We start from the raw sequence: 27,351 nt of genomic DNA, 5'->3' as shown, positions 1-27,351 counted from the left end.
GAGTGAACGGGTTCACTTCCGACGAGATCGCTGTTACCTCAGGAGTACCTCAGGGGTCGCACCTTGGCCCTGCGCTTTTTAACATCTTTGTGAATGATATTGGTCACAATATTAAGTCGGAATTTTTAATGTTTGCTGACGACCTAAAAATTTTCCGACAAATAACGTGCGCCGCCGACTGTGAGGCTTTACAATCGGACATAAACCAGCTTTATGACTGGTGCCTGGTCAACAAACTAAATTTAAACATAAAAAAATGTACCGTAATGTTATTTTCTCGCTCACTGAACCCAAGTCGCTTTGAATATACACTAGGCCGCAATCTACTAGAAAATGTATCTACTATGAGAGACCTTGGTGTAACTATAGACAGCAAGCTAACCTTCAGTAGCCACGTTGACAGTATAATTCTAAAAGCCTATCGGACAATGAGCTTTATCATCAGATCGAGCAAAGATTTCAGCAATACAGATACACTGATTAACTTGTACTCAACGCTAGTACGGCCGTCACTGGAATACTGCTCAGTTGTATGGTCTCCATATACTGATACGCTTGTAAACAGAATTGAAAATATTCAATACAAGTTCTGTAAATTTGTATCTGCCTTTGAACGTCGCAACGGCCGAGAAACCAACGCTAATGCAGTCATGGAACAGTTCAACTTAAAGAGTTTGACTTGTCGAAGACAGATACACGACCTATCGTTCTTCTTCAAAGTGATCAATGGGTTCATTGACTCTCCGGAGGTACTTGAAAAATTTAGTATAGTCTGCCCTTATACACGCCTGAGAAGGAACCGTCTACTCCTCACGACGAAATCATCGAAAAACTATGTCATTAATGATCCCTGTAATAGGGTAGCCAAGTAGGTCAACGAACACTGTTCTGCAGTAGACTTCTTCGGTGATACACTCAATTCATTCTTGTACAAAATTAAGAGAGCAGTATGTTGTTAGTTGGTTCCTACTTATTACCATGCAATTGTTAATTTATTATACCTATGTTATGCTATTTTTGTGTTCATTTCTTTTTTTTTTTCTCTCTTTATTGTATGTATAAAGCCGATTGGCGTTAAATAAATAAATAAATAAATAAATAAATAAATAAATAATAAAAATTCTAAAAAGTTTAAAGCTAAAGTTTCAAATTCTATAAAAAGTTTAAAGCTTCGAAAAGTCCCGAAGATTATCCTAATTTTCTGCGCTATACGAAGGAATTTAATTGTCTCGAGAAGTTTCTTTATCGGAATTTTACTTTAAACTTTGAACAAAATCCCAAAATTTTTTGGAGTTTTATTAATTCTATAAAAACCTGCTCCGCTGTTCCATCTACGGTCTTTTTCAAAGATAGAACTGCATATCGACTGCTGAGTGGAAGATCGACCTATCTCGGCAGCCAGTTCGAAAACGCCCTATCTCAAAAAACTTTTCAAAAACATCCTATTTCAGTATTTGATTGAAGAACGCCCTATTTCAGAATTCGTTTCAAAAACGGCCTATCTCAGCTGCAAAACGGAAACAAGAGTGATATATCTAACTATAGACCCATATCGAAACTGTCCACTATTTCCAAACTCTTTGAGTGCATCATGAAGAATAAGCTCTATTTTTCTGTTAAGCATCTTATTTGCCCTAATCAACATGGGTTCGTGACTGGACGTTCTACTACTTCGAACCTAGCAGTTTTCAGTGAGTACTGTATTTCTTCCTTACAAAAGGGTCTTCAAGTCCACTCAATTTACACCGACTTATCAAAAGCATTTGACAAAGTGTGCCATAATATACTTATCCACAAGATATCTCGGTTTGGTTTTCATTCGTGTATTATTAATTGGTTTAGGTCCTATCTGTGTAATAGACAATTAGGGTACTCACAGTTTACTTCTAAAGTTAAAAGGTGGCAACTTTAACAAGATAACACACTCGAACTGTGAGCAACCCTTATGTTTAAATAAAGTATTAAGTTGATCAACAATACCACGCATTGCTAGACCGTTTGCCTTTCACGCGTTTGTGTTTAGAGAGCATCAACAAACCACATACATATATCTCTCTATTCTCTCTTCTCTTTTTTATACTCAGCTAGCACAGCGCAAAAATAAAAAAAAAAATAACCTTTGCCAGCTCCAGGCAGGCGCAAAGAGAAACTTATGTACAAGCAGCGCTGCGCCCAAAGCGAAATTCATGTATGTATGTACAAGCAGCGATAGATGCCAGTTTAACACAGAACATAATCATGAGACAAAGTCTAGTAATTTTGCCCAAAAGTGTTATCTCTAATTAGTATGGGAACCAACAACAAACAAAGTTACCACATGGTAAAATGTTGAAGCTAGAAAAAAGAAGTCTGATGAGGAGATGTGGTGATCTCCGAAATAGTGCTATAACTTCTACCGCTTAGACTTTGTTGCTTTTTAAATTTTTCCTAATAAACAATCGTGGTACAAAGCTCAATAAAAATATTAAAAATAAAATGTTTTAAAGTTACCAGGTGGCAAAATTAACACAGTAGATAATATAGAACTGTGAGTACCCTAAATGTGTTGTCATGCTAGATAATATGTCGTCGGTTCCTACCAGCTACGTCTGGTGTCCCTCAAGGGAGCATTCTGGGTTCAATTCTGTTCCTACTATTCATTAATGATATTGGCAATTGCTTTTCATTTGGCAATTACCTGTTATATGCTGATGATCTTAAGTTATATCACACCATCGCTAATGTAGGTGATATGTACAAGCTCCAGCGGGATATTGACTGTTGCTGTTGTTGTTGTTGTAAGCGGCATTGCTAAGCCCCGCCTATCTGGGGTCAACATTCAATCATTGTCGTCAAGCTCAAGATATTGACTGTCTGTATGCTTGGCGCATAAAAAATCGTTGAAGCCTCAGTATTTCGAAGTGTTTTCAGATGTCTTTCTCTAAGTTATCTAATGCGTATAGTTCTTGATACAATATTTCTGGGATTCCCTTGACTCCAACCTTACCTTCAAAAGTCACATAAATTCCATTATTGCGAAATCTTCTTCGATGCTGGGTTTTGTTCGTCGACATACCTCTGAATTTTCAAACCCCTATATGCTGAAACTTTTATACACTTGCTTCGTCAGATCTAGATTGGAATACGCCGCAGTTATATGGAGACCTTACGTGCAATCGCAAATCGAACGTATTCAAAAAGTTTTTCTGCGTTTTTGTCTCAGGTAACTTAAATTTAGTGAACCGATTCCCTCAATTAATTAATCTCAAATTGTTAGATACTCGTAGAACAATTCTGTCTCTCTCTTATTTGTATGATATTATTCGGGGTAATGTAGATTGTTCTTGTCTCTTAGAAAAAATAACATTTAATTATCTAATAAGAAATTTTCGTTATTTCCCGATTTTCCACATTGTCAGACACAGAACTAATCATAATACAAAAAAGAAGGTAGTTTCAAACAAGTTTTTGATTAAAAAGGAGATTTTTGACAATTGCTCAATTGTAAAAAATTCGAAGCGGCGTTGCCCAATTTAAGTTTTTGGTGGAGGGGATTTGATATCCTAAACTTGGTAATATAAATAAAATAGTTGTATTAACATTTACCTTTTAAAAATAATTAATATCTTATCTTTAAAACGTTAAATTTTACATTAAATTTGATAACTACTTGCCGAAATCTTTATTTTTACATAAATAAAATTGTAGTGAACATGTTCTAAATTTTTTTTAGTGCCATTATGCCATCTGATTATTACACTGAAATTACAAATTTCGATATTGTCCTTGTCTAACTTGAAAACGGAATTTACTTTGGAACCCATAGCGTCGCCTGGATAAAAGATTGTCGTAAGCGCCATTTTGACGATTTTTAGTTCTAGATGCAGTTATATATTTTTAAATAAGGTCTTTCGATTGGTGTTACCAGTTTTTGGGTATCTCCTTTAGTTTTCGAGATATTGACTAAAATTTTTTCGATAATTTAGTAAAAATTTAGTTAGTGATGCAGCCATATTAAACTAATCAATATCTTAAAAATGGCGTTCTGCATTTTTGGATATCTCCTTTAGTTTCCGAGATATTGAGTAAAACGTGTCGTTAATTTGGTAGAAATTTTGATCACATTTTGTCGTATTTTATACAAAGTGGCTACCAAATTGTGGACAAATGACGCTTACGACAAAATTTTACTAAAGAAATTCCTTCATAAACGCAAAACTAACAAACAATAAACATTAAAAATTAAATAATTTAAGAATTTTGTGAACTAGTAAAATTTTCAGAGATTTTGGAGAAAATCAATCTTCGCGTTTTTGAGAAATTGCATTCCAAACTTCAATCGCGATTTCCCACAACCTGCCGAAAAAATAATCCTCATCAGTCCAACTCCGGCTACCCTGACCACAGTATTTTTTACAAAAAGGCCCATATTTGTATCTGAAAATTTGAAATCTTTATTTTAAACTAACATTTAATTGTTTGACAACACGTGTGTTAAAATTTTTGGCTTTGGGTTAAGCGTTCGGACACAATAACCCAAAATTATTGTACAAATAACCTAGCCGTACACAACAAGATATCTTTTGCATTTTTATAATTTCGATTCTAAGAAAAAAAATTCTGCTGAAGTCTAGAAAAAAGAAGTCTGATGAGATGTGGTGATCTCCGAAATAGTGCTTTAACTTCTACCGCTTAGACTTTGTTGCTATTTCAATTTTACCTAATAAACAATCGTGGTACAAAGCTCAATAAAAATATTAAAAATAGCATAAGTATAATTTTGCTCACTTTCTTCATCCGTTTTGAACCCTAGTTTCGTCAACCCCCTTTTTGAGATTATGCATTAATTTCAGGTTCATCATATTCGACATCTTTGAGTGTAGAGTAATTTTATTAAAAGTCAAATGGTTAACAACAACAACGAATGTCATAAATGAAACTACCTTCTTTTTTGTATCATGGTTTTATGTAACTATTATTTGAATGAATGTGACTGGTGGGACATTGAAAATAACTCTATTTTACCCATGAACCAAAAATACAAGATCACGCCTTCTTCTTAGTAGCCCGTTATAATCGCATTTAGGGAAAAGGTTGGGCGACTTTGACATTAGCCGTTTGTTTACATTTGTTCGTTGTTTACAATTTGGTGGTGGCTTTTTACTGCAATGTTCTTAATTTTCGCTTGTCACAACGTTTGCACACATAAGGTAAAGAATAATTTAACACAACGACATGATTTATAGAAGAATTTGGATAATAAAAATGATTATTCATGCGTTCAACAATTACGCGGTTTTTTTTTGTTCTCTTCGTTGTTTACTTCTTCCAACAAAGATGGCGTCGAGATTTCAACAGCTAGAAAATAACTTTTTTCTTTCTTTCGGGAAGGCGTGATCTTGTGTCTTTCGTTCATGTTTTTTACCCTTGTGCACTCAAAGATGAATTTTAGCCAAAACACTTAATTTGCACGAACGATGTATTCGTGTTGTGAATATAATCTTTATAGAAAATATTTAAAGTTGTGAATGTTGGAACATCTCCTTGTCGCTGGTGTAAAGTACTTATGCATGAAATAAAAGTTTCTATATAAAAAAAATTACAACTTCTTTTGATTTGTTTAACATTTTCCCACAGGTTAATGAAATGTAGTCATTTAAACAGAGCTTACTACGGAAATAGAGATAATTAGGACACATTTAAATTTATGTCGTTTTCCTCTTTTCAATGGAATGACCCCTATACAAAAAACAAATTCATGTCGAAATTGGATGCTACCCCAGAAATGCGCATGCAGCTTTCAGACATTATATCGAACTACTATTTTACAATAATAATAATAATAATAGCCGTGTCCAGAAATTTAAGCTATTAGCTTATTTTGTATGGAGGACTTACCCAACATAATTATATTGGCTTACCGCAGAACTCCACAGGCGAACAGCGATGGCCTACCAACTGTCATTTTGACGAGCAATGTGATTGCAAGTTTTTGTGTGTGGGCACTTTGATGTCTTGAAATAAGCATTTGCCGCATGACGCCACCAGACAACATTCTCTCAATTTCGGTGTTTAAAAACATTTAAATCCTTAAAAAACTAGCTAAATAATTTTCTAAAACGTAATCATAAATTATCCAATACGGAACAGATTTTTATTTTGATTTAATATCAAAATTTCATCGATGTTACCACCAGCACGCTTTCTTTCAAATGAAAATATGGCTGTCAAACTATCGAATTGCCTGCAATAGATGTCAAGCAATAAGCGCTGACATATATTGCAGCACATAAGAAATAGGCGGTCTCCATTGGAAATATATTTTGTGACATGGTTATCACGACATCAGTGTTTTCCTGTGGAGACAGGGCCTTATGAAAAGCTATCTTGGCCTGTATATTGAACAAGAGGCATTGCCATTCAGCATCAGAAATTTTCTCCTTCAGCCAATCAGAAAGAGGCAAAAACTTGCTTTGACACTATTTGCAGTCAAACAACTGTCAAAATTACGCTAACATAGGAAATAAGCTAATTTCGTTTTATTTGACCAAGATTTTGCTATTAGCTTGTGATGGTTGAATAAAACATGCCTAATATAATAATACATTGGCGCTTACTCATATGTTAGTGTTTGGCCGAGCTTCTCCTCCGATTTGTGGCGTGCGCCTTGATGTTGTCACACAAAGCGGAGGGACCTACAGTTTTAAGCCGACTCCGAACGGCGATTGTATTTTTGTGAGAAGCTATTTTTCATGGCAGAAATACACTCGGAGGTTTGCCATTGCCTGCTGAGGTACGACCGCTGCTAAGAAAAAACCTTTTTTCTATATTTTTTTGCGATGTTTTTTTTTGACGAGGGTTTGAACCCAGGTGCTGCGGAGTGGAAGCGCGCACTGCTTACCACTACACCACAGCGGCACTATTTTATACAATAGTTAAAAACAGTGAAATAATTTCATTCTTCACATTAAAATTTAAAGTATGTATACTATTTCCAATAAAATTTTTTATTCATATATAAACTGCACTGCCTTCGATTTTTAGTAATTTGATATGGGGTTCCAAAAAATGAAAGGTGAATTGTAAGGGTTCCATAATCTTCACCAGCATAACGCTCTATATACTAATTAGGTACATATGTTCGATGAACGCACTAGTATACTCTAGAACAGTGCCCGCCAAGCACTTTCCTGGGAAACGAACTATATTCGGCCTTTCACATGTACACAATCGGCTTCTTACACGTACACAATCCGAACGTCAACGGAAAGAGTAGAAGAGCACCAAATTTTATTTAGTTGCATGCAAACAATAGGCGAAGCAGGTTGATGACGCATTATTGTTGAATAAAGTAGGTACACTGAGCAGAATGAATGAATATTCATTCAAAAATTTTATAACACAATTTTTCGTACATACACCCCTAGAAATATGTACAGTATCGGTCATATCTATAGCACGCCATTTCAAAGTGATATTGTGTGCCACTTATGTTTATTTATTAATTTTTAAGAATTTTCAATTAAAATATAGTTCATTCTCAGACAAACCCGATACAAATCCAAGCTTAATAATTTGTAGAAAGCTACAAACAAGTGCAACAAATTTTCACATAAATTTCAAACTTTTTTCTCGGAAGTGTTAGAATTTTTTTGAGTACACAGTTTTTTAGCCCGTTCAATTTTAATCTGATAATGTGCAAATTTGAAGTGTCTACGAATTACCGTTTATTTTTTAGAATTTTTTTTGTCGCAATGGCTTCCATATAATGAATAAACTCAATTTATTTGTATATGGAAGAAATCCGCAACACCTATGGCGAAAAAAATTCTAAAAAATCAACGGTAACTTTTAGCCACTTGAAACTTGCACATTATCAGACTGAAATTGACGGGGCTAAAAAACTGTGTACTCAAAAAAATTCTTACACTTCCGAGAAAAAAGTTTGAAATTTAGGTTGAAATTTGTTGCACTTTTTGTAGTTTTCTACAAATTGTTACACTTGGGCTTATATGGGGTTTGTCTGAGAATGAACTGTATTTTAATTGAAAATTCTTAAAAATAAATAAATAAACATAAGTGGCACACAATATCACTTTGAAATGGCGTGCTATAGATATGACCGATACTGTATGTATATTGTACCAAGTCGTGCTTTTTCTTCATATTAAAAGAACTTTGTGAATTATGTATTTTTTTTTAATACCAGACTAGTCCTCAATGTTATTTATCTTTTGGTTTAATCGTTATTTTAAATTGTTCTTAAATGTCAAGTTTTACCTAATTTTAAAATAAATATATATTAGATATATATATTTTTATTTTATTTCTACTCGAAATCAACGAAATTTTCTTTTAATATTCAGAGTGTACGAAGCACGTTATCTTTTTTGCTCAGAAATCCACACTTAAATTATAAAAAAATAATAATAATTTTGTACAATACATACAAAATTTTACCAACTTTTTCCTTTCTTAGGGCCGTTAACTTTCATTATATGTTTCTATGTTGTTTAGATGTAAAAAATAGCGCACAATGAAAAAAAAAACGGCAAAAAACATACCAAAGTTTTTATAATAAGTAATACAACACAGAAATTGTTTTCCGTGCATTACCACCAACCCATTCTCATTTTTTGTTTCATAACTAATACATTCTCATTTTAAGACTTTTCTCTTTTTCTGTCAGACGTGGCAATGCAATATATTTCGAAAAGGTTGTCAAATTGAGAAATTTCAGAAAGCAATTGCATGAGCAGGCACACCTTATATGTAAAGTGTCTTTCGAAAAAGGTTTTTTATTTTTTATTTTTGAAAGCCGAATTGCAGATTGCTAGTGCAGGACGTCCCAGTTGAAATATATTTCCGAAATCGACTTGCGCTCTCTCAATTGCAGTCATATCTTGCAACTTTTATTTTTGAAACTGAATTGCGAAAAGTGACAGAAAGGTCCTTCTGGGTGTTCACATCGACATTAAATTTTTCCCTTTCAATTTGACAGCGAATTGGGTGGAAAAGTTGGAAATATTGCAACATCTGATATGCTCCTAGTACAGAAAATATCGTTCAATGTATTTTTTTGCACTAAACTGTTCTGAATTGTGCAACAACTTACACTTTTCTGCACTAAAGTACACTACTTTCATATGTGGTGCAAGTTAGTGCAGCAAATAAAATCAGCTTTTCCTTCACATAAAATTAACTGAAAAATTAATTTTAATCAACATATGAAGAAATATATTAATTTCTAAATTACCTTTAATAAGTTTCATAAACTCTGTATAAGAATAAATACATAATTTTTGTGATTTTACCTAAAATTATTGTTTAATAACGTAGTTGCACAGTTTTCGCTTTCTGCGGCCTATGCACTAAACTGCTCTGACATGTCAGATTTTGTTCTGCCATGCACTGTCCTCTACTTCTAGTGCACTGATCGAACAAAGCTATAGTGCAATTTTTCATATTTCGTTTGTTTTATTTCAGATACACCTACATAACAAAATACAAAGCCATATTCATGGTGGAATTATAACAGGCGAAGTAATTAGCGCGAGGTCACCCTAAGGCTCAGCTAAGCATACTCGCATGGGATGGCAAAACGTGAGAGTTGTAACAGTTGTCTTTTAATGAGTATGCGTGTGGGCCAAGACCGAAAGAATATAAGATTGCGCTAATTGATGTGAAATTCGGGAGAGTAACGTGAATATGGCGTCATCGCAGATTTGCCGGTTATGTTTTGCATATGAGTGTTTCCTGCGTTACGGACGTTCCGTTCGGAGACACTTTCTCATCATAAAAACTATAGTAGGCTCTGAACGAACACCAATTTTTTGTCATGAGTAGTCATCATCAATACCTATCTGAAACCAATAAAAATATTCCCGTTCGAACGTTCCGCTTTTTTCCAACGAGATAAAACTTTTTGTTCAAGAATTTAAACACACTCGTTTTTAATGCAAATATGAGCTTTTATTGTAAATAATACAAATCACTTGAGGCCCGAGTAGCTAGTGAGTGACAGGTAACAAGATCAACGGAAATAAGGTCAATTAACACTACAGACTCGCATACTGGTGCGAAAAAAGTAAAATGACATTATTTCGTTTCTAAAAGCGAAATACAAGTCAGCAAAAATTTGCCCGACGGGGTGCGATACGATGGCGCGCGGACGAGGGCCGCCGCGAAGCTGCGCAAATTTAATGTTTGAAAGAGCAATGTCAATGGATTTTATTTCGCTTTTGAAAAAATGAAAAGATCTTTGGGATCTTATTGTACTAATTTTCTTTATAATAATAATAATAATAATAATAAAGGCAATAATGTCTAATTTGCTTTATGCCGCACCAGTAGGCGAAATAGTGTCAATTACTTTATTTCCGTTGATCTTGGTTTGCTCGCATAAAATTTTGATTTGCTTATGTCAAAATCCTTGCATTTCTTTTTAAAAGCTCACATGCTTCGTTTACTGTCAAAACAATGAAGCGCTTTGGCATAAGCAACCCTTGTTTACTTAACAATGTTTCTTTTCTTCCTGCTGCTTGTACAATTTTTATTAATTTAGGGTCTTCATTTTCACATTTCGCCTCCTCATTTTCACTATCTTCCCAGTAGATAATTTCAGGATGTTAAAAGGCCTTCCTGAGAGTCAAGAGTTTATTATTTTTAAAACAATAACAAGCAAACCATTAAAAAAATTATAGAAAAAATACAAAAATATGTTTCTAAAAATTGAATAATTCAAAAAGTATATACTATATCATGGTGGAATTATACAAGGTGTTGTACGTAGTGACAGCTCATGTCGACAGCTCCCTTACAAAAGGTTGTAATATGGAAGCACGAGAGAAACGGGAAGAAAAAAAGCCCGCTTTGCGAAGTAGTTCGAAATTTGGTACTATTTTTCATATAAAATTTTGCATATAAATAGTTACAAACGGTATATTATGATAAGCTAAATTCGCGAAAGTATTATATATAACGTAGTACTTATGCAATAAATGGTAATTTAGTTTATTAAACACAATGTCCTATAATTATAGTCAAACTTCCAAAATCAAAAAATTAGTGGTGACCCCGAGTCGTTACATGACGGAATCGACAAAAGGGCGCATCGACGGATGGGGAGAATATTTCATCGAACAAAATGTCAACTAAAGATGTGGAGCTTGCATCGCAATGCAAGCTGCGACCGTTCTAAACTGAGATGCCAGACAAATGGTTTCTACAAATTGAGGCCACCTTTCAGTCGTACAAGACCACATCTTATGTCGGTAAATATAATCTGGTCCTCTCAGCAATTAGCAGCGATGCTTTAAAGGAAGCTGCGGATGTTTTAAAAACCTTACCAACTCAAGACCGATATATTAACCTCAAAAGTCAACTACTGTCACGTTTTACTGATTCAGCCGACCCACATAGGGTATTTGGCTGATTTAGGCATATTTTTATCGCTACAAACATCAAATATAGTTTTAGTTATCGAATAAAACATTCACTATAACTACCCTGTTACTAATAGAAAATTCAATCGTAGTGAAATCTTATTTATTGTCAATATTATTGTGGCTTATTAACATTTGTTTCCATATTGTTATTGAGCTTTGTAGCACTATTATGTTTTTAGGGAAAAGGGAAAAAGCAACAAAGTCTTAGCGGTAGAAGTTACCAAAAAAAACAGTTATATCGTTGGAAAAGCAGGGCCAGTGGCAGTGAACCACAGACGGGATTGCAGCAGCAAAAATCACTGGGGAATAGATGCATAGTTAAATACGTAGTTCTTGTTTAAATCTTCCATCTAAACTTACCAAGAAAACAGTTATATCGTTGAAAAAGCAAGGCCAGTGGCAGTGAACCACAGACGGAATTGCAGCGGAAGGAAGCACCGACCAAAATAACTACAAATCTCTCTACTCTAAACCGATGTTTTTTTGCCGAATTAATGTTGAAATTTCTAATTTAATTTTCAGTTGCCAACGATAAGAATAGAGTAAATGTCAAAGAATTGTTCAGTGATTGCAAATCAGTTTTGGAATAGGGAATGAGGTAGTTTAGTACTTTTTTAAAGGCGATAAAATGTAGTTTTTTCAAGAGGGAAACACCGATATAGCTAAGGGAGCCAAGATGGCGGATTAGAGCGAGAACGCTGTCAATATCCAACACCTTGTATTATTCCACCATGATACTATATCATATTTAAAAATTAAAAATCGGAAAAATTACATTAAAAAAGGAAAAAAATATAGATTAAAAAAACGAAAAAAAAAAATGTGCTGCGTCAAAACTGGAACTCGGATCTCTCGATTGGCACCCCTGTGCCTTCCCAGCAAACACAGTCTCTAACGGTAGAGAAATTTTTATTCGATTCGAGATCGATTAGAGAAACAATGTGAATTCAAATACATTTAGGCCTCTTGTTATGCAGATTTTAATTCATGCGGTTTTATCCCACCATTTTTTCGCTGTAGCGAATTTGCTTTTTTGAGAGTTGCTTATTACTTTTTTTTAGTGTGTAAGAGAGAGAGCTTCTGATAATTAATTTGTCTTTGTATTCTTACATACATGTATTTATTGAGGTATTTTTTTTTTGTTGTTGGTTAAAATACGGATAAAACTATATTTATTTCATAAATGTTCAGTTTTACATGGAATATTAAGTGTTGAAGTGAAGAAATAAATTTTGTTTTGCCTAATATTGCCACACTGGATTTTTTTTTGCGCGGTTTTTTTGAATTCTTTACCTAGAGTATCTGAATATACGCGGTTTTGAAAATGCTGGAACGCTACCCCCGTTTTTGTATGAAAATAAAGAACTTTTTTATGCAGATTTTTTATATGTGGCTTTCTAAGAAACGCATGTACCGCATAAAAAAATACCTAAGTGTAAATGTAAATACGCAATATTCCAAATGAATGAATATAAATAATTTTTAAGTTCAAATAATTTATTATTAGGTGCACATTTAAGATACCTACCCCAAATGCGCATCAGCGGCATTATTTTTAACATTTATGAAGAAACTTGCGAATTTTGCTATTCGCGCTTTCTCTAAAAAAAATCGGTAACTTGCCAGTATCTAAATTTCCGAGAATCCCTTTCAATTAGAGAACTACGCAAAAAAATACGAAAATGCTAATCTTTCAAGGAGGAAGTGGTTTTGAAAATTGTAACAGAGCAATACAAAACAAAAAAAAATATATTAAGGCAGATTCATCGTTTTAGTTCAGAACTTTTTTCTGTGGTGGTTGTTTGTTGTTGTTTTTCTCTCCTTGTGTGGCAGAAAATGTTCAGAACTAGTCAGAATATCCGAATATTACCAACATGAACGGATAATTAACCAGATGTCCAGATGGCAAAATTAATGGATATCCGGATAAGAGCGCAAAATAGGTTATTTCGTATACCCAACGCGCAATCCCAGAAATCATTCCCGTACTCAAAAAAGGGTAATAGAGCGCGAAAATTCGAACTTATTGGATCATGGCTTCTTCCTTCCCGAAATACCACATACTTTTTCTCTGGGTAGCTACTAAAAGTGATCGCAAAACATTTTGCTTGCATAGTCTTCATAGTGTACACCAGGGATGATAAAAATGGAAATTTCAGATTGTACCTAATATCATAAAATAAATGTTTTATATTGCCAGAAATCAAAAAGCGAATATGGGACAAGTAGCTATAGTTTTTAACTAAAGAAAATATGAAATTTGAAGACATCCTAGACACTGGACTGTATGGGCGAATAAAGGCTGGTTTTCGTTATGTCATATTTTGACAACAAGATTTGTCGACATATTATGACACAACTTTCTTTCCTTTATCCCTACCTACGATGATATTATGGACTAAAAACTTACAAATAGCCCCTTTAGCAGCGCATGTGCACGCCTGAAGGCCTATTCCGATCTAAATAAAGACCATTTTTTAGTCCCATTTAACAATTTCTTTTCACTCATTTGACCGCAAATGCCATTGAATTTGGCTTAGTGAAAATAAGCGTTAAAATTAATAGAAAAATTACGAATTTGAGGATAGCTAAGTAAAGTATTAATTTTTCGTAGTGGCTGGTCTAAATGCAATGTAAAATGTTTAAGATAATACATAATGACTTTTTTAATTTCTTCCTTTTGACCACTTTTCTTTAGAATTGTTTATTCTTAAAAATGACAGCGAAGCTGCTCCCGTGCCTACAAGTAAAAGGAAAAAGAGAACTAAAAATGCATCTGATCAAAAGATGATTGTACGTAAAATCTAATGACTGTACCGAATGTAACTTTAAGTCATCAAATGTCGGAAAGGTACAATTGTACCTACTTTTTCATCTCCGGTGTACACTTAGTCTCTTCCAATAGCAGTCCGATTTACAGGATTTAGTCAGAGCTTACAGGAAGTCGTTCCTATTAACATAAAACCTGTAAGTGGGAACACTTTTGAGAGTAACTGAGCAACTGTTCCTAGTCAGAAGTTACAGGATTTAGTACAGGGGGTTTTTTCCTGTAAGTTCATGAAAAGTGTCAAACGATCAGCTGATTTCCATGTGCAAATAAGAACAGAAAGCGGTGTAAGCAAAGAGCCTTATATTTGTAAAAAAAATTTAAGTAAACAACGATATATTTGAATATGTATAGATTTTAATTAATTAATTAGTGATATTTCAACCAAATCAGTGGTGTACAAATGACATGTGAACAAACCGACTAACGTTTTTACAGGAAATAATACTTTTTGCGTTCCCGTGCATTTCTACATCTGTTCTCCTTTTACTCTCACTTGAGAGAGTAAAATTGTAGTTTGATAGTTCCACAGGTTTTAGTCCGAAGTTCACAGGAACCGACTAATTGCTTTACCGGCGGAGCAACGCGATTGTGTATTGCAGTGACGAAGCACATTTCACTATTTCATTTCAATTTACAATAGAGTTGACACTATGGTGTACATAAAGTAATAACACGTGTACGTGCTCATTCCGCGGGTGCTGCTGCTTCTGTAATTTATTCAGTGTTTTGCAAAAACAAAGAATACTAATTTTTTGTGGTGGGCTGTAGGTGTGTATTTGGTATTGTATTTGTGCTTTAGCTTGCGTGTATTTGGTATTGCATTTCCCAGCAAAAACTTTTCATTTTTTGGGAAGCTCTTATTTTTGTATCAGTAGAGTCGCCTCAAGACGGTTTTCGCTTATATTACCTGTAATGCAATGGCCTTTATTCGATTACCTCCAATGACATGCACATGTTAAAATAATGCGTTCTGTAAACGAAAAGGTAAGCGGTTACCCCTGATTTGGGAATCATTTTTCGATAGTAACCGCTTACCTTTTCGTTTACAGAACGCAAAATTTTAACATGTGCATGTCATTGGAGGTAATCGAATAAATGTAAGATTTCTTGTGGCGACTTGCATTGCGTTACTCCATTGATACAAAAATAAGTAAGTGTTTCTATATTCTGTGTTCGCCGTACACTCAACTTCAAAGACGACGATAATCAATACACGCATTTGAGACGAAGGTAATGTTGTAAACTTTTAAGCGTCTTGCGCACATGTCTAGTAGCTACAAATGAATAAAGTTTGAAAGTTTATATCAGCTGTTTACACGTTTCTTGCCTTTATTTTGTGTGTTTTTAAAGAATAGTGAAGGGACTGTTTCTATATTTTGAATCGTTAAATAGTTATTTATTAATAATGCCAAATGTGGATCCAGATTGTACAGGAAGGAACCTGATTAAAAATCCGCGGCTTTCGCAAAAATCAAATAGCAAAAAAATTCCGGATCCGGAGCTTTCAATCGGGTCCGGAGCATTACCTTTGAAGAAGGTTGAGCAACTATAAGATCTTTACCATATATAAAAATTTCTCATTCAAGAATGAACTCTCCCATAATAAATATCCAATATTTACCAGGTCAACTTCGCTCATTTCCTTGGTGTTTTATCAGAACTTATTTACGTGATCTGAAAACAAGCACGTAAGCGTAACAAAATGTTTTACTTTGGATTAGTAAAATATGCGAGCGTTTTCGTTTACATACACTTGTATCTACATAGTACATACATATCTACATACGTACATACATGCATACAGAATGGGCCCTCGAGAGCGAATGCACTTCGTTTAAGTATAGGCTTATCATAGAGTATGAATTTATGTACATATGTATTTTAGGGAGACACTACAGTCTAATATGGCACAAAACGCTTTTAATTTTTTAGGATCTTATTCCGAAAACATGCAAAATTTTTAGACATGTTTATGGAATATCCTCACTGCAATCCATTTTATGCCCTCATGGAATGATTAATATAAATATATATATTTTTTAACGAAATTATGGATTCTAAACTTACATTTTTCATGTATGGTGCCTCCAGCATCGCTTCAACATCGAAATCTTCGGCCATGTTGTCTGCTGTTGATTGATTTCCCAAAGTCCTTTTATCACGATTATAGACTTCTCAATGCCTATTTCGTAAAAAAGGAGTTGTATATTCTTGTTTTTGTGCTTTTATATTTATATAAGATACTTTTTTCACGCCTTATAACGTAAATAAATTGCAAATTTCGTCGCAATGCACCGAAAAAGCATGGAAACTTCTATTTTTCTTATCGAGAGACGAAGATGAACGAAGAACACACGACGCAGTATAACAAGACTCGATATACATAAATCGATACACAACTAAATGCGTTCCAAAATTTTTGTAATATAGTATAAACTAAAAGCACCTACACACGTATCGAGCTGTCAATTAATGAAAATCTATATAGAACTTTCCGTTGCGAATTTATATAATAGTTGTGTTCTTTTACAAATTATCCAGTAACTTGACAGTAACTCTCTAGTAACAATTTCTGAGAATTCGCTCTGGTAATTCTCTAGGGTGGGGTAACAACCCCTAAAAAAGGTGCGGAAAAGTCGGGAAGGGTGCTAAACGACGCGTTTCGGCCCTCCTAATAACAATCCGGAGGGTGAGAGATAATACTATTAACCATTTAAAAGTTATGAACAAAAACTTATGTTAAATTTCGAAACTGGGTCGAAAAACCAGTAAGAATTTGCAAGTTTTACGAGCAGCTGATTAATTTGTTGTTTATTCGAAGCTAGTTGCCAATAAAACAATATATATCATATTTAAATAGGTTTATTTTGTCAATTTCCACTATAAAAACCTCATAAACATTTCTTTTATTGGCACCCAGCAACATGTGATCAGCTGTTTTTCTCACTTGCTAGTTCTTACAAGTAAAAATTTATCCAGTAACTAGCAACTTCTCCTCAAAAAGAAATCTCACTTTTCCCTTTCAATTTCCCCTTTCTTACCAGTTTTTTTGGTACAAGAACGGCAAAACTTGATAGTTAGTACAAACTGGTACAAACTATCGCGTACAAGAACGCTACTATTAGGGTGTTTCCAGAACAGCTGGTTGAATTCTCGGTACACAATTGTCAAAATTTTTTATGAATGAGTGGGAAAGTGAGAGTGTTGAATTTTATTTCCCTCGTTTCTCTTGAGTGAAAAATAGCTGAAATTTGACTTTTGTGCATAGAAAGCAAAAACAAAATACATGCTAGTTTTTGTTTTTGTACTACCGCTACCACCTTATATGAATTTGCCTTGGCAACACGAATAAAGCTTGAAACACATTGACAACGACGGTCCACGGGCCACAGCTTCCAAGTTGTTACCTTCCTTGTTAATATCAACTTGAATTTTTTGAACGTCCACAGTATTTCAGCACCTTTCCGCATTGGCGGTCTTCGGCTGCGCTTAGAAAAATATCCTTATCTGTCCAACTCCGGTTACGTTATCCACAGTATTTTTGCAGATAGTGTGTAGTGGTAGATTTTACATACAAAATGGTAGAAGTTGGTAGATTTTTTAAAAAGAAACAATGTTAATAGTTTTACTCATTTAGGATAAATCAAGGCGAATTCAGATTTATCTGAGCAGCTGGACTTTTTCCTCGGTTGTTCTCAATGTCAAAGTGATGTAGTCGTTGTGTTTCTTACTGAATTATGCGTAGTTATTGTAATTATTGTTTCTGTACTCCTGTTATAACGCTGTATATAAATAAACAAAACAAAAAATGTATTTCACGTCAATAAAACATTCAACAATAAACCTATCCATAACACTGGGCCCGAATCACGGCATTCGTGATCGAATGAAACTCTGAAATAAAATGATAGCTATATTCTCCCAAATTTATTTAAAATTGAAAAAGTGAGCTCACTACCAAATTAAGTAATCTCATTGAGATTATCTCAAAAAGATTTTCGATTTGAGTTTGATTCCATCACAAATGCCGTAATTCTGGGCCCGAATTGCGGCATTCGATATCAAACGGAACTCAAATCGAAATTTGATTTTGAGATCGCGGCATTCGATAGACCCCTTTCAGACACGTCAAGTCTTGATTTCAAGTCTGCTCGTGCGTAGGCGAAGGAGGCGGAACGAAAGTACTTTTCCCCTCTCAGCTCACCTCCTTCGCCAACGAACCGAGCAGACTTGAAAGCAAGACTTGACGTGTCTGAAAGGGGTCTATCGAATGCCGCGATCTCAAAATCAAATTTCGGTTTGAGAATCAAACTCAAATCGAAAATCTATTTGAGATAATCTCAATGGCGCATATTCATAGTCATATTTAGTACTCAACTAAGTCGAAACTATTCTAAGTCACAACTAAAGCTATTCATAGTCGCCTTAGTTTCGACTTTTCTGGCTAAGTACCAACTTAAAATTTAGTTTCGGCTGCAGCTGCAACTAAGTCGTAACTAGGAAGAAGTATTTTATCAAATTAAGGGAAAACAGACGAAATATGTAAAAATTAAATTGGAAGAGGGTGATTTTGATAATAATGAATAAACTCCAATTAAAATTTACAAAGATCGATCATTTTAATCGGAAGATGAAATTAAATGCGTATTACAATTCGAATAAAGCTACATCACAATTGTATAATTGGAATAATTTAGATAAATTTCAAATAATAAGTCCGTTTCACGCTAGTTCTTTTAAAGTAAATTTGTGCATAACATTTAGATATCTACTATTTGTATGTTTCACAGCATACTTTCGATAATCATCGACTTCACATCACTGCGGTTGTTCTGGCTATTTCAAACAATTTACAAGAAAATGATACCTTATTCTTTTGCATAATCATGCAATGAAAATAAAAATTACATAAACGGATGATCAAACTTGATATTATTTAATAAAAATGTAATTTTTCCAAAATATCGTAAAGAAAAATCGATACATTTTCACACTCGTTTTGCTATATCGTAAACTAAGTCGAAACTACTTAGTAAAAGTCTGAAATGCGACTATGAATAGAGGTAAATTTTAAGTTGGTACTTAAATTTAAGTTGCAACTTTATTAGTTTCGACTTAGTTGCTGGACTATGAATACGCGCCAATGAGATTACTTAATTTAGTAGTGAGCTCACTTTTTCAATTTTAATTAAATTTGGGAGAATATAGCTATCATTTTATTTCAGAGTTTCATTCGATCACGAATGCCGTGATTTGACACATTTCCAGCCCTATTACGCCACACTGACAAAACTCACCGCGATGACTATTGATATAAAAATGACAATTGCAGCTTTTTGGAATTCCCAGCAAAATTCAAAAGCTCGAATCATGCCAATTGTCATTTTTATTGTCATGACCTTTTGGGCAGGTGACAAGGCAAAAACATATGTTTGTGTTGATATAAAAAGTGCGACGATTTAATAAATTTGTGAAAAAAATGAGAGATGTCTGCCGTCCGTAGTCCCCCACCTGTTCCAATTACATCCACATGCACTTTTCGTGCACTGCAGCGTAGCTGATTTTTCCACGCCGCTAATGTCTGCGAAATAATGTGTGTATGCAAATGTATTCATGCATAAATGAAAGATATAAATACATAAATATATATGTATGTAAATATACAAAACTTACATCTTTCCACTTTGCTACGGATATACGAATTTATCTATTTCACACAAATATTCACTTTTCTGGTGTTTCAGCGCTCATGTATTTGTCAATGTTATTGTGGCTTATTAACATTTTATTTTTCATATTTTCATTGAGCCTTGTATCACGATTGTTTATTAGGAAGAATTGAAAAAGCAACAAATTCTAAGCGGTAGAAGTTATAGCAGCTATTTCGGAGATCACCACATCTCTTCATAAGATTTCTTTTTTTCAAGACTTCAGCAGGGATCGAACCTGCGAATTCGACGTTCAAAGTCAGAATCGTTAACCACTGAGCTATGTACATCCCGTAAACTCTTGTTGCTAATTCATTTTCCTTATTCAACTAACTACTATTGTTGCCGTCGAAACCAGCCCTAATGCTTCAATCATAAATGCGACCTTGCGCATGTACTGAAGTTTTCTATTTTTCCTTTCGCACTTTTTATTCGGAGCAAAGTAAGAGGACGAGAAAAGACAAAAGTTTTTAAAGCGCTACGCTGTAATATTTTATAATTAACTTTCATAACTAAATTTGTTAAATAAACGTTATAGCTGCTATTAAAACAAAATCGTTTATCTTCTTTGCCGATAATAACTATCAAGTGCAGCTGATTTGCCGCTATTTAAACTCGACAGCGTGGTTGTTGTCAATTCTATACATTCATTTGCTTATTTTGCTTTTTTGTATAGTTTCAGGCAGGCTCTTCCTAAACTATGTATTTGTCAATGTTATTGTGGCTTATTAACATTTTATTTATTTTTTATTTATTTTTTTTTTAAATATTTTTATTAAGCTTTGTACCACGATTGTTTATTAGGAAAAATTGAAAACTTTTGCAAATAATAGCGTTGACCAGTTGTTTCTACAACAATGAACTTTTCACCATGCATGGTAAGTTGACAAAAGCTTTTCGCTTGTAATTTTTTGTTAGGAATGCCAACGTGCAACGACAATGACAAAATGACAATGAAGGATGATCAATTGTCATTCTATTGCAAAACCGGAATAGGGTTGTTCAACTTAAAAAATTGGAAGGTAATATAGAACTCGAGATCAGTGAGCCTTAAAACGTAGCACGTTTATTTGGGAAGTTATCCTTATTTTTAGAGAAATAGATAAAATTCGACAACTGTCAAATCTCAAGGTTTTAATTTCACGTAAAATTCGTGACTAGCGTGTCTAAAACCCTTACCAGTAGCATTTAAAAAACATTTTCTTATTATCAGAAAAGTTAACAGTTAATTTGACAACTGTCAACTCTCAAAGCTTTAATTTGACGTAGAATTCGTGGTCAGCATGTTTAAAAACCTTATTAGTAACGATTCTAAAAAGATTCTCTGATTTTTATAAAAACTGGCAATCCGTTTGACAGATTTTCTTATTTTTAGGGAAATTAGAAGTTGATTTGACACCTGTCAACTGTCAAGCTAATCATTTTATATCACATTCAGATTTAGCATAACTAAAATACTACGATGATGAATTTTTATCATAATCGTAACAGCCCTTCTAATTTTTCGCGTACAACATAGCTTCTCCGACCACTGTGCGCTCGTTTAAATTGTGTTGTGGAGAAAACAGCAGCCATTTTGTTTCATTCGATCCGAAACGAGTAATCATACGATCACGAATGCCGCGATTCGGGCACAGTGCATTAATTTAAAAACAACTATCTCCACCAAAAAAAAATTTTTGATTAAAATTAGTTTTGAAAGGCTTGACGTTTGGCTGCATATCACAAAAAACGTATTGCAAACGAAATATATTTTGATAAACACAAAGCGAATTCATATAAGGTGGTGTTGCTAGAACAGAATAATTTGAAAAAATGGTAAAAGTGATAGCTATTTCGGAAATCACCACATTTCCTCATCAGACTTCTTTCAGTACGATTTCAACCGACGATCCCACTGACTCAGCCAGTTGCCTACGCACTGTGCTAAGTTCGCCTTGTTAATTCTTGTTGTCCACTATTTCACATTTTTAGCCAACTACAATCAAGCGCAGCTATTCCGCTGCAATTCACTTGATCATGTGGTTGTTGGTTTTGTTGGTTTTTGTTAATCAGCCTTATCATGAGTTTCATTTTCCCCGAGCCGGTTCACTTTTCACTTTTGGTTTCCATGGTTTTACTAAGGGCGGGTAACAAATTTTCGCGTGAATTTTTTTTTCAGGCGAAACTCATGATAAGGCAGAATATTTCTATTATTATAATGTTTAACTATTGAGGTGTGCTCGTCCTTAAGTTATTTGTTTTTTGTTATTTTATGGCCTTATAACAATTATATTCAACAATTTTTATTGAGCTCGAGGCCGTTTTTTAATGAAAATTTATTTTGGAAAATCAACAATAATTTGAAAAAATTGTAGAAGTGATAGCTATTTCGGAAATCACCACATTTCTTCATCAGACTTCTTTCAGTAGGATTCGAACCGACGATCCCACTGACTCAGCCAGTTGCTTACGCACTGTGCTAAGTTCGCCTTGTTCACATATGTCAAAACTCCTAACTCGCTCTTCCTCTTTGAGCGAAATTTGATGTTTGTGTACCGAAAGCGAAAACAAAATACATGTTAGTTTTTGGTTTTGTACTACCGCTACCACCTTATATGAATTTGCCTTGGATAAACAGCTGATAGAGATGCAATTTAACTTTTAAATTAAACATCCAGGATGAAATAAATTGCGATGTCTGCAATGTACCTGCAAACATCGACCAGGGCAAAAATCACGTATGACAACAGTCATCTGAACGATATCGTGTCGAAATTGTCTTGCTTCATGAAAACCAAAATTTGTTTGATTGTTTGTGCGATATCGTCAACTCGATTCCAGTTTTGCTTCACGTAAAAGTAACAGTAACACGTAACAGCAACATAATTGCATAAATCAGTGTTTTGACGACGTCGTTTTGTCAGTATCGTTTGAACGACTATCGCTTCAAAGTTAGGTGCTTCATGCCCAGTTCACGAATGTACAAAATACAACACTGCAGGAGAAACATTCCCAACCTTATGCCAAACTGACTCAATTTCAACTTTATGAACGCACAAAGCCACAATCAACTATGTATTAAATTTATTAAAGAAACTGCCGTCTCCACAAGATAAAATTTATTGCTGCCCAGTTGTCATTTTGGTCGTTAGATGTAAGTTATATCAGGCGCAACATTTGTGTGGGCTTTTTATATCTTGATATAAGCATTTGTAAGATAGCTTCGACAACATATTTTTGCCGGATTTAATCGCTTAAAAAGGCCGCTGTGGTGTAGTGAAAACAGCTTCAGCAACATCAAGGCGCACGCCACAAATCGGAGGAGAAGCTCGGCCAAACACTAACATATGTGTAAGCGCCAATCTATTATTATTATTATTAAAATGTATAATTTAACTTTATTATTAAGCAAACACATAGTTTTCAACATAAAATATTTATTTTGTTACTAAAAAATAGTTAACAATCTTTCCGAACTGAGACGCAAGATTGCAAAATAGCTGCAGTGCTGCCACTGTATTAGCGTTTCGTAATAATTCATTTTTCCTTACAAGGCGTTTGCAGTGTTTCAGTGCTTTTCTGTATTGTTGCCAACTACTTTATATATCAACGTTATATATATTTAACTGATTTTTAAGTGGAAATATATATGCGGTAAATATCCCCGTTAAATATATATATTTAACGGAGATATTTATATATGTATATTTAACTGATTTTTAAGTACACCGCATATATATATAAAATTAAACCGTCGAATTTATATATATATGCGGTTTTTTATAAAAATCAGTTAAATATATATATATTTAACGGAGATATTTATATATTTTTAACTAATTTTTAAGTAAACCGCATATATATATAAATTTTACCGTCAAAGGTAAAAGTAAAAAATTTGGAAGAAGTGCATAGTGTAAACAGAGGGTAAAAGCGTTAATGAAATGTGAAATAAAGTGGCAATACCAACGATTTGAGGTTATAATAATTTTGGCAGGCGCAAAGTTTGCTTACTCTGTTTTATTAACGAATTAAATAAAATAAAAGTGAATAAATGGTTTTGTTTGCATAAAACAATAACCGGAGACGTTTTAATAGTGTTTTTTAAAGTGGAAACTGGTGATTTAGTGCATTTTTGACGTGGTAATTGCTCATAGAAAATGTTATTGTGGTATGATTGTACCAACTGCTGGTGCGACTTCGAAAACTATTTGAAAATTTTATGATTGTATCAGCATGCTGGTGTCGTGAGTGGTGAAATTAGCTCAATTTTCGATCCCTGCTGAAGTCTAGAAAAAAGAAGTCTGATGAAGAGATGTGGTGATCTCCGAAATAGCTGCTATAACTTCTACCGCTTAGACTTTGTTGCTTTTTCAATTTTTCCTAATAAACAATCGTGGTACAAAGCTCAATAAAAATATTAAAAACAAAACAATGCTTGACCAAATGGTAGAAAAATTATGAAATTTCGGCTCTAATCATTTCGATCTTTCCTCGACCTCATTTCTAAAGAAATAAATATTGTACCAGCATGCTGGTAAGTTATATGCTTCGAGCCTGATGGTACAATCAACAATTGATGGAGCCGAGCAAGCTGGTGTCGTATATTTCCCCTTTTATACAAAAACGTTTTTGGTTGGATAAAATATTTGCTTTTTATCCAGAGTTCATTGTTTTTCTATACCATTACTTATTGAAAATGTTTGCGTGTATACTTATATATGTATATGTAAGTAAAAAATTTTAGCAACCATTTTTAACAACAATGACTTTTTTTGCTCTTTTTTAGCCCTTTTTTTAAAGGGATTTGGCTACCACTAAAAATAATACGCGGCAACACTGGTGGAGACGGGCAGTAAGCACGGCATTTTCGAGTGGCAATTCGTCTACGAGAGGAAACATTGAGAACATTCTTGAACTGTACTTCTAACGGGAAAGACACGAAAAGAAGGCCTGCGTAATTAGCAACTCAATACAAGAAAAAGAGGAATAAATTAAAACTTGAATTTACTACTATACTAAGAACAAAATTTAATTTAATAAAATATTAAAAAAAAGGAAACTACAAAAACACAAATAAGAATAAAGAGACTACTACATAAATTGGATGATGAGGAGGAACAAATGTACAATACCTACAATTCTCGAATTAAAAAAAAAATAGGATCTATAGCGACCATTGAGATGAACATAACGATATATATATTTTTTTGGGAAACAACAACTACAACAATTATTAAAGGTCAAAGTTCAAATTAAACATTTTTTCAAATAAATATTTCTCGAAAACATCTTCAAGGATTTAAAACATTTTGATGTCATTTGATAGAGAATTTAATTTTCTTTAATTTAGTGTACATATTTATACATATACCTTTTATAGTTTTCACAAAAATCTAATTAATGTGGAAAAAAGTATACAGTGTTTTTGTGTTTAAACTTCTTTTTGCGTAGGTGGCCTTCGACCGCACTTATGGATTGTAACCCTCACTAAGTAGAATTATCCTTTCTGTATTGCCATAAAAAGAAGCCGAAGTATTTCTGCGCAGAACTTCTTTCTGAATAGGCGGCCTTCGGCTGCACTTAGGGATTATAACCCTTATAAAGTAGAATTCTCTTTCTGTGTTTCGAAGAAAAGACGCTGAGCACCTTTTGCAGAGAACACCTTTCTGCGTAGGCGGCCATCGGCCGCGCTTATAGATTGTAACCTTCACAAAGAATTCTCTTTCTGTGTTGCCAGAAAAGAGGCCGAAGTATTTCTGCTCAGAACTTCTTTCTGCCCAGGCGGCCTTCAGTCTTATAGATTAACACCATGGTGTAATAATAACAAGGTGTTGTCAGTAACTTAACCTCACTTTTTCGGCAGGTCTATTCCGGTCACGCATTTTAAAGTAGTAGAAAAGGTACTAATTATTTATTACTTTTAATCCGTTTGTGCATACTATTTCAAATTAAATGTAGGAAAATGTATAGTTACAAGCTTATAAGCCTGAATATATGTTTGTATCGTTAGCTCCACACAGCTTGGACATATATTGTAAGTTATGAAAAAGTAAAGGCCGTAAAATAAAGAAATTTCCTATAAGACTGTATATGATTTTTTAAATAGATTAAAACACATAAATACCGATAATATAAGCGAAATCGTAATCTAACCGTGCTGCCGCTCTATTCTAGTGTATCAGTAGTCCATTTGGCTCGATATTATGACAATGCAGCAAAAGATATTTAATATAAAAAAATCGCCTTTCCATACGATTTTTGTGTACGTATTTTTCCTTTGATAACCACGATATCTTTTAAATTTTATATTTTGAGGAGCAATTTTAAATATTAATATCGTTCTGAAAACACCAAGTTCTATAAAAATCGCTATAAAACGAAATACTAAAATGGAGTATTTTAGATACTATTTCCCAACGTATAGTAGTATAAAAATTAAGATCGGAAGCACTGAAAATAAGCATGCCGATCTTGTCAAAATTACAACAAACACGTCGCTACTGACAACACCTTGTTATTATTCCACCATGGATTAACACATTAATTCGATTTTTGTGAAAACTATTGTTAAGAAAGATACAGCAGCACCCTAACTGCGATGTGTCACCCTGTGACGGCTACTGACAAATTTTCTTGAGGATGCTTTTTGACATTACGTTTTCTTTCCTTTCTTCCTTTACTTCTTACAAGGAGCGTGAGAAATTCTACATTGTTTAATTAAATCCAGATAGATCCCTGAAAATACTAAAGTAAGTACTATTGTAATATCTGTAAAGCACTTGTAACTAATGGATAAATATAAACACCAGTTATTTCAAATCTCACTACATAAACGAGTGTTTTGGAAATTTGGGCGTGGGATCGCTGGATTCAGCAACAACTATAAAAGGTATATGTATAAATAAATATATAAATATGTGTATCAAATTAAAGAGAATTAAATTTTCCAAATCCTTGAAGAGGTTTTCGAGAAATATTAATTTAAAACAATGCTTAGTTTGAACTTTGACCTTTAATACTTGTTGTAGTTGTTGTTTCCCCAAAAAAATATATATATATCGTTACGCTCTCCTCAATGATCTCCATCGATCCCAATATAATTTTTTTTTAATTTGAGAATTGTAGGTATTCTACATTTATGCCAAACAAAGTATGAAACATATTTACCAGATATGACTACAACACCGATCCAGGGCTCAATAATGAAAGCAGCCAACACAAAAAATAACCTTAATACTAACCAAGTAAAAGTACAAATAAATATAAATACAATGACAAGCACATGGGACCATTCATCGTATAGGCTCAAGAACGATAGAATACAAGATTGCGCATTCCCGCAGAATGACATTTGGGGCAACGGGTAAACAAAGAATATGGCGAAGAACAATGAGTTGACAGT

At 33.8% G+C, this 27,351-nt stretch overlaps 1 protein-coding gene and 2 long non-coding RNA genes across 3 annotated transcripts in view; 1 reads left to right on the top strand and 2 right to left on the bottom strand.

Annotated features, from left to right (window-relative positions):
* The window catches only part of LOC118735490 (RNA-binding protein 39), a 38,487-nt gene extending 21,875 nt beyond the window's left edge, over positions 1–16,612 (bottom strand). The window contains exons 1-2 of the mRNA XM_036465279.1: positions 16,501–16,612; positions 16,324–16,438 (exon numbers count right to left, since the gene is read on the bottom strand). Coding sequence (XP_036321172.1) covers positions 16,324–16,377 — 54 coding nt within the window. The 5' untranslated portion in view covers positions 16,378–16,438; positions 16,501–16,612. The remainder of the gene's footprint in view (positions 1–16,323; positions 16,439–16,500) is intronic.
* Positions 11,267–12,167, bottom strand: LOC118735491. The gene is made up of 2 exons (XR_004992603.1): positions 11,787–12,167; positions 11,267–11,725 (listed from the first exon to the last, which is right to left on the bottom strand). It is a non-coding gene; the product is annotated as an uncharacterized LOC118735491 (long non-coding RNA).
* Positions 16,613–26,591: 9,979 nt separating the features above from the next.
* LOC118736656 overlaps positions 26,592–27,351 on the top strand; it is a 2,865-nt gene continuing 2,105 nt past the window's right edge. The window contains exons 1-2 of the long non-coding RNA XR_004992756.1: positions 26,592–26,698; positions 26,759–26,838. This is a non-coding gene — a long non-coding RNA (uncharacterized LOC118736656). The remainder of the gene's footprint in view (positions 26,699–26,758; positions 26,839–27,351) is intronic.

Source organism: Rhagoletis pomonella, unplaced genomic scaffold, assembly GCF_013731165.1.
Source record: "Rhagoletis pomonella isolate Grant_MI unplaced genomic scaffold, Rhpom_1.0 Rhpom_scaffold_00003, whole genome shotgun sequence".
NCBI classification, from domain to species: Eukaryota; Metazoa; Arthropoda; class Insecta; order Diptera; family Tephritidae; genus Rhagoletis; species Rhagoletis pomonella.
This window is presented reverse-complemented; position numbering and strand designations above follow the sequence as displayed.